An 8,212-nucleotide genomic window follows, 5' to 3' on the forward strand; every position below is an offset into this window, starting at 1 on the left:
CGTTGAGGCACTGGAAGGGGCTGCCTAGGGAAGGGGTAGAGTGCCCATCCCTGGGGGGATTTAAAAGCCGGGCAGAGGAGGTGCTTAGGGCCAGGGTTTAGTGGTGGGATGGCAGGGTTAGGGGAACGGTTGGGCTTGATGAGCTTAAAGGGCTTTTCCAACCTGAACGATTCCATGATTCTATGATCATCTGAGATGAGCCCAAGTGATAGAAACCTTCATCCAGATCAGCAAGCCCAGCTGGCTAGCAAGACCGGGGGAGGACCTGCACATGCTGCTGATGTCTTTGAAAGCTGAGTGGCAAATTGCTTAGCTCTCCTTTGGCTCCACCTAAATACACTGTTTCTAATACAATTTTTTCTGCAGCGTTTATCAAAATTATCCAAAATAATAGGTGAACCCTCACAGCAGCCCTCCTACCAGCCCCAGCAAACATGTCCCTCCTGCAGCGGGACAGAAGGGCAGAGCTGAGCCGGGAAGCCCCTCGATGAGCCAGGGGCACGGGTGATGAAGCCTTCAGCCAGGTCTCCACGTTCCGTTACTGAGTACTCGGTGCCAGGGAATTTGGACCAGACCTTTAAAACATCAGGTGTTGGCTACAGTGAAAAGTAAGATATTGCCCTTGGGGGAGTATTGGCGTGAATTAAGGCACTGAACTCTTGTATTTGGTTATGAGGTGGGTAGGGAAGCGTCAGAAAAAGTTACGTGAGACCTGCCAAGGAGATCAGATTTATCCTCCATAACCTGACGGCGTAGAAGGGGTCTCGTAGCCATTGTGTTCCCAAGTCTGATCCCCACTGGCCATAAAAACCCATCTGCCACCAAAGGGAGGAGATGAAGTGTTTTTAATAAGAAAATAAGCCGTTTGCAATGCACTTTTAATTGGATCAATTTTTCCTTTATTACACAATCTTTAAAAACCACACACATATGTATAACCAGACAAGCTCTTTCTCCAGGTAAGAGAGCAGAAGCCAAACGATTTCATCGCAGTCCTTAATTACTCCATTTCATCTCGTTTGGCAGACGATCACAACATAGTGTGGGGGCACCATGGCAAGAAATACAGCTCTGCAAAATCATCTTGCAGTCACTTTTGAGTTTTGTCGGGGTACGTGCATCCCCTGGGCGAGGGACAGCAGGTTTTCTTACTCCCTTTTCTGCCTGAAATCCAAGCCTAGCAGAAGAGCCGCAGGTGACACACACCCCCAGGCGCCGATCGCAGTGTCCCGGCCCACCGGTGCATCGCAGGGCGGTGTTATTTTTCCTGGATCTCTGAGTGAAAAACAGATGACAGACGCTTTGTTTGAACTGTGTAACCAGGAACAGGCTGGGGTAACCAACTGCTCAGTTTACCGGTCCAGCTTTTATGTCCCTTCAAGCACTCCAGGAAATGTTATTGCTAGTAGCGTGATGTTTATTGCAAAAAAAAAAAAATACATTGGAACAGCAAATGACAGAGGTACATATTATCACAGATAATATTGCTTCAATTATTCAGGTCCACGGTAGCTTCCTGCTTGGAGCAGTTCTTAGGAACAGGAGAAATGTTTAAAAGAGATCAGTAGGAGAAGAACTGCCATTACCATAATACTGGAAAAAACGCCTTGAGTTACAGTGTAATTAACTGCAGAAGGGCCCAGTAACACTCGTCGTCTCCCAAAAACATACATGCAAGATGAGATCAGCTCCCCAAATTGCTGTTATGTACCTTAGGCGACTACCCCTTCCCAGCCAGGAAAGAGAAGCAGGGAATGTAAATAATTATGTGCAAGTTGGTAGCCTTGGCAAACACATGGGGGAGGGAAGGGGGAGTTCAGTTCCCTCAGGCTCCCTCAGCACTGTCTACCACGCCAGTGTCTTAGCTCCCGCTCCCTTCCCTGCGAGCTTTTTTCCAGCAAATTATAGCGAGAGAAATAGGAAGCTGCCCTGATGGAGGGGCACCTCCGTCACCCAGCAGTGTGGTTGTTGTGCTGGCCCTCTTCAGCGCTTTGGCTGAGCAGAACAGGGAGAGAGAAAAAAAAAACCCAAACAACAAAACAAACCCTAAAATCTCACTAAAATCTGCTCCCTGCACTGCTTCTGCAAACCCTGTAACTGCCAAAGAACTGGCTGGAGCAGCAGCGGCTCTGAAGCCTATTTTCCTTTGCTGTTTCACTAGGGGAATGTATATGGGAGCTTAAAAAAAAATCACCTGTTGCACACATGTTGTAGCACAAGCAGCAAACAATTTGCCGTAGCACGGCAGCCACCATAAAATCAGCTTTTATATTGTCTGTCGTGCCCCCAAATTTGCAACTACGTTGTTGATAGCAACAAATAAATGCACTGCAGTGTAACTATTATCTGTGGCAGATTAACATGCTACCACTGTGCCCTATTTAAATGCATCTTTCCTTCAATAAACTATTCTAGGCAAGCAGCACCACACTGAGGTACACATTTATCAGCCAGGAGAGTAGCACTGTGGGGGCCTTGGTTCACACAGCTGCAGTTTTGTGCTTCATTTGGCCCAAAGCCGTGATGAACATGAACTCTGGTGCCTGCTGGTGCCGTTAAAAAAAAAAAAAAAATCTGAGGAATGTAGTGTTTTGCTGTGCAAGGGAAAAAAAAGGCAACACACCGATGGATGTGCTTCCAAGTATTAAAAAATAAAAGGGAAACAGTGTCGTGTCCCTCCCCCCCCGCCATGCCCACCTCAGCAGTGAGTACAAAGTGCAGGTGATTGGAAACCTATTGCTAAATGCAATGGGCTGGAATGCAGAAGAGAGAAGTGCAGGTGAATACACAATATGTTGCATTTAATCTCATTTACTGCAATCTCCCGGTCTTACTCCACCAGCCCCCCTGCCCTGAAGCTTCAGATACCAGACATACCTTCCAAAGACAATTTCCAGGATACATTTAATAATAAAACAAGAGTAAATATCAATTGTAGGTTCCCTCTTTTTTTTTTTTTCCCCCTCCAGCCCCCTCCCTTTTTACCCCCTTCTACCTAGCAGAACTCTTAGTAGTACCAAAACCCCTGTTGCCATCAGAGGGCAGTTCTCAGGCTCAGCGCAGTCTCCCATGATTGCACAGTACCCACTTCACACTGAACAGACACGGTTCACAAATGGCACGACAGGGCGATCTCCTGAATACCAGTAAAACAGAGAGAGAAAACCCTCCCTCGTCAGTTTGAAAGTAAAGCTCCATCTCCCTGCAGTTTAAGAGGGCTATTTCGTTTTATGCAGTGTTGCAATCAGAAATTGCTTTCTCTAGTAGTTGCCCAGACAACTGCTACCCAGTTCCTTGCGAGTACCACAGCAAAAAGAGGATTGCCTCTCTAGTCCTCTAAGGGAAGGTGATTTAGAGCAGTCAGTCAGTGTTTATGGCACAAAGAAAGACACAATGGTCGAAGCTGGAAGTGTAGGAGCTGTGGCGAAAGGAGGTGAGAAGGTTTATGGAGTGACCAGTCATTTAGCAAGGAACCAATACTCCAGAAGGATGGATCCTTTCCCTCACGCTTGTTCTTTTTTATTGTGCGGATTTTTTACAAAAAAGAAGAAGAAAAAGCAGACCACCACCACATAAGCTATTTTGTTTCTACACACAAAACTTGACGGCCTCTCTGCCAAACGCCTTTCGGTTATGGCACAATCTTCTTGAACGCCTGACGCCAGTTCCCATCAGATTGCAACAAGGCTGGAAGAATCTCTGCTGCCAAAAGGGGCTTTAACCTAGAGACGTGCCTTTAAGGGGTGGAGTATCTTCTCAGATGGTAACTGTAGATCTTAATGCAATGATCCCAGCAGTCCAGCACCAGCAGCTGCCCTTTGGGAGTAATGGCAATACCGACGGGACAGGTGAGTCCTTCCCGGATTAAGATATTATAGCCACCTCCTTTAGGAAAATGCAGGATTTCTTTACGGCTGCTGTCAGCAACAATGAGGTCTCCCCTGGCATCGACACACATGCCAGCGATGCACCTGAAATCCTCATTTTCGGAAAAGAAGTGGCTAATCTGGCGTCCCAGCTGTCCATCTGGGCTGACGGAGCCAATTGAAAAGCCTCCTTCTAAATGGTGTTCGTACTGCCGGTTTTCCAGGTTAAGCCCCAGCCCTTGAGTAAAGTATATGGTCCCTTCAGCATCGCAGGTGACAAACTTGGGGCGCACTGCGCTACATAAGCAGCTGTACTTCACTACCCCCACGCCACGGTCCACCGTGAAACACCAGAGTTTCCCTCCTTCCACGTCGGTCACTACAAACTGCCCAGAAGGCAGGGCGGCGATGCCCCAGGGCTTGCTCAGCTGGCTCCGGTGACACGCCACGCAATGGCCATCCATGGTGTAGACTTTGACAGAGTTATCGTAGCTGTCGGTCACACCTATCAGGCCGTGGCAGTTCATGGTGACAGAAAGGGGAGTCAAATTGGGCAAGTCTGCTCCAAGGAAACTCAATACAAAACTATCAATCCCGCTAGGGCTCCGTCGGATCTCCTTCAGAAAGCCCTTGCGGGTAAAAACCTGGATTCTGAAATTGCCTCGGTCTGCCACAAGCACCTCGCCTTGCAGGGTGACGTGTAGGCTGACAGGGAGATTAAACATCCCTGGCAGGCTGCCCTTGGAGCCCATCTTCTTGATGAAGTGACACTGCTGGATGCTCGTGGCTGCTTCAGGCATCCTTGGCTTGGCTGGTGAGGAGTTTGGTGTGCAGCTGGCCTCTTCTTGCACCAAGTCAGGCTCCCTAAATGACGCCGATGAGGATGCTGCAGTTTCCATGAGTGATTCCTCCATGTTAACGGTCCGGGGTTTCTTCACCACCTGCCCGATCTGCAATGGTCCCACGTGGCTCACCTTAAGGAGTTCAACCTCTTGAAGAGTCAGCTCCCTTGGGAGACTGTTTGTCAGTTCTGGTTCTTCCTCATCCACTGCCTCCTCCAGGAGAGCTATATCTCCCTGCTTTATTTTGGCAAGGAAGTAGTCACAGCGAGACATTATCTGCACTTCTGTTACCTGATTGTTTACCTTCTCCACTTCAGACAAAGAGGTGGTGAAGAACTTGCGTGACCTGGCCAGTTCTTCCTGGATCTTGCGCTCTTCTTTGCTGTAATCTTGCAGCACTGCTTTGTATCTAGATTGCAGGTCTCTCGAAACACCCTCCAGGGATGCTTTTCTTTTCTGCAGATCACCCATGAGCTCCCGAAGTCTGGCAAGTCTTGTCCCAAATTCCCTCCTACGCTCTTCGGCAGCCTCTTTGATAGCAATGACTCTATGCCCTTGGGGTACGTGTGATGTCTCCTTGCACGGCTCACATAAAACCAAGCTACAGCTCTTGCAGAAGTGTCTGGGCAACCTTCTCCCACAGACCTTGCACATGAGAAGACCCACCACTTCCCCCAGTCCGGCGGTGTCAATGATCTTCAGCACAGTAAGGTTGTCAGTCAGCTGAGCTAAGTTTGTGATCCGTGTGATTTTGCTGCAAAAGGGGCAGCGTATCCCATTAATGCTGTTTGCTAGGAGCTTCTCCAAGCACTGTTTGCAGATGGTGTGCCCGCAGTGCAAGAGCTTGGGTCTCAGGTGCTCCTCTGTGAAGGACTCCATGCAAATGGGGCACTCCAGGACCTCTCGGAGCGCATCCGAGTTGAGATGAGGGGCGGCAGCCATGGCTTTCCAAGGCAGCTTTAGCTGGTGCAAAGTCTTGTACTCACATCTATTCCAAGGTGCTCCGATTCTGTCCAGAAAGGAAAAAAAGGAAATGTGATTTATGTCATCACCAACAGCTACATATACAGGCAATTTACTACTGATTTATCACCCAACCCTGGAAAAAAGAAGCCCAGTTAGCTTTTCCACTTTTGGAAAGGATGGATTAGTCATAGCTAATCTCATAGTGGGCAAATTCCAAAACTAACTTGCAGCTCCTAGTGCGATGAATTGTTCACTTGCAAAATTTATAAGTAGAACTGAAAGAAGTGTAATGGCAGCAATAAGGAAGCCCAATAGATATTGATGACTGAATCATCTCCTCATGGTGCCCATCTCCTGCTGCCAAGCCTCCGAGTTTACATAATTTACTGAAACCCAGGGAGATTAAACCAAGCATTCAAAACGTTGTGCATCAAAAGAGGAACCAGATGGTGCAACGCTTTAGGACATTAATATATCACCTCTGGAGACCTGCATTCAGATGTGACATCAGATACAAACGAAATAAATGCGGTTGTTTTACTCTGCTTTTCTAGATAGCCAAAATAAATTTTCAAGGTTTCATATGTTTGCCAGAAAGTGAAACTAGAAGGAATGATTTTTCAGCTTCCACTCGTTCTGGGTATGACTGCACATGCTGAAAACACCCAGCGAAGATTTTACGCCAGTGCATTTCATTAACCTCTGCCATGCTGCATCGTGCTTCAGCATGCAAACTAAACACAGCTCGACGCGGCAGTGTTCTAGCAGGTATTGGCAATACTGGCGTTAACAGACAATTCCAGACATTCATTAATATAAGTGTTCACTACTAGTTCCTGAGATGAGCTTAACTGCATGTAATTTCTCCTTATTTCACAGTCTTGCAGCATTGACCTCATTCTTGCATTCTGGTTCAGTTTTATGCCACTCTGGTTGCCGTTCAGCTTCAATCCAGGTTTCTCCACCCTCATCCCTCACAGCAGGGAGCAGATCCCAGCAGCTCTCTTGCTAAAGCAGCCATCCATTCAAAAGGAACAGAACAGGGTTCACATCATTAAGTTATTATTCAGTAGACTGGGTTTCAATACCTTTGCTATTGCGTTGCTTAGCCATTAAAAGAAATGGGGAAGAAAACATTTCTTCTAGGGGGAGAGGAGGAGAGGGAAGTAGTTAGTCTTTCAAATGAAGAGACGGTGACGGAGGGATGTGAACAGACAGCTTTTTCTGAATAATGGCTGCATGCATGCAGCGCACTCGCTTCCCTGCTGGGTTTGCCTGCTTCATCCTCGGGAGCCTTTCAGACAGAAAGGTTCACTGTGTGTTGCAGTTTACCATTTGCTCGAGTGGAAGAAGACAACTGCAACCAAGAAAAGTTCTTTATGTTCACAGAGAGAAGGGGAAAAAAAAAATCATTTTCATTTATCAGCTTCAGTTCACAGTCCTTTAAAGCCCACATTTCAGGAAGGGATTCAGTGGTGTAGCAGAATCTCCAAGTACCGAGCTGGGATCTGATCCTCGGCTTGGCAGTGGCATGATGAGTGTCACAGCCCCGGCGCCCGGGGAGCAGCAGCAGCCCAGGCGCTTGCTGCCGCTGGCACCGAATACCCTTCCCTTTTATCCTTAGCGTGTATCTCAGCTGGGGAAGCAGAAACCTGGGCACGGCCGTCTAGATCAGAAACCTTCCTCTGAGGGATAAAAAAATCTGTATTTTAAAACGATTTTTAAAAATGAAACACAGGATACCAGATCTGTCATTCTTATGTTCCTTGGAAATATGTCAAAAGGCTGGCTTAGGGAAGGATGAGGGAGCAGCACAGACACCAGATACGCCAGAGAGTTACATAAAAAGCCACCTTTAAAACAAGTATTTTCATTAAAGAACAACGGCGGAGGGGATTTTGTTTAGTTTTAAGTTAGGTTCGGTTTTGAGAAAGACGATTTGTACGACATTCTTTTCATGTATAACCCCCTTTCATCGGAATGCCAGCAGGCGCCTTAGTACCGTGGAATTATTTTTACTGCTGCACTTTTATCTTTTATCTCGCACTCGGCCGTGCCTCCGTGGAAGTTTCCGTAACGGCGAGCGGTTCTTGCCTATCGGTCCCTCCCGGGGCAGTTCCTCCGACGCAGAGCTGGGCACGAGAGGAAGCCTCAGCCGAGGATCAAGCTATAAAACTCGGGAAATGATGTGAGTTTGGTGTCCCTATATTGAAAAAAACCCTCCTGCCAGTTTCTCCTCACGCTGTTGTTGGCGAGGATGTGCGCCGAGACAAGGAGCTTCCCCGCTAATTCACAGCGTGTGTCATCAGCGCGCTCGATGACCGGACGAAGCTGCGCACTCTGCGCCGTCCCTTCGTCCTGCAGCGGTCGGGGCAATATTTTGGTGACGGCTACAGAGCCAGGCGGCAGCGCGCGGGTTTGGGGTTGTTTTGGGGGGGATCTCTGCCCGAAGCAAATGCCCGCAGCGGAGCCTCAGCCCCGGGCGGGGAGGCGGTGTGTTGGCTCCCGGGGGGGACGCCCGCCCTTGCGAGGGGCGCT

The 8,212-nt window shown here is 48.2% G+C and overlaps 2 protein-coding genes across 5 annotated transcripts in view; one reads left to right on the forward strand and one right to left on the reverse strand.

Moving 5' to 3' along the window:
* ASTN2 (astrotactin 2) overlaps positions 1 to 8,212 on the forward strand; it is a 315,089-nt gene that overhangs the window by 191,483 nt on the left and 115,394 nt on the right.
* On the reverse strand, positions 2,980 to 8,206 carry TRIM32 (tripartite motif containing 32). 4 transcript variants are annotated; one of them, XM_035890122.1, is made up of 2 exons: positions 7,677 to 8,206; positions 2,980 to 5,717 (listed from the first exon to the last, which is right to left on the reverse strand). In XM_035890122.1, the coding sequence occupies exon 2, from the start codon at positions 5,648 to 5,650 to the stop codon at positions 3,737 to 3,739; it is 1,914 nt and encodes a 637-aa protein (XP_035746015.1). In that variant the 5' UTR covers positions 5,651 to 5,717; positions 7,677 to 8,206; the 3' UTR covers positions 2,980 to 3,736. The 4 variants fall into 4 exon arrangements, with proteins under 4 accessions (XP_035746015.1, XP_035746012.1, XP_035746008.1 ...); XM_035890119.1 differs by having other exon boundaries at positions 7,085 to 8,206; XM_035890115.1 differs by having other exon boundaries at positions 6,763 to 8,206.

Source organism: Egretta garzetta, unplaced genomic scaffold, assembly GCF_000687185.1.
Source record: "Egretta garzetta isolate BGI_Z169 unplaced genomic scaffold, ASM68718v1 scaffold190, whole genome shotgun sequence".
In the NCBI taxonomy this organism is placed as follows: Eukaryota; Metazoa; Chordata; class Aves; order Pelecaniformes; family Ardeidae; genus Egretta; species Egretta garzetta.

Excerpts from the sequence above, each read along its gene's own strand:
- TRIM32 (XM_035890110.1), bottom strand. The coding sequence starts at position 6,645 with ATGAGGGTGGAGAAACCTGGATTGAAGCTGAACGGCAACCAGAGTGGC. Across the intron at positions 5,718-6,568 it reads AACCAGAATGCAAGAATGAG|AATCGGAGCACCTTGGAATA; the intron begins GTCAATGCTGCA and ends CTTTCTGGACAG.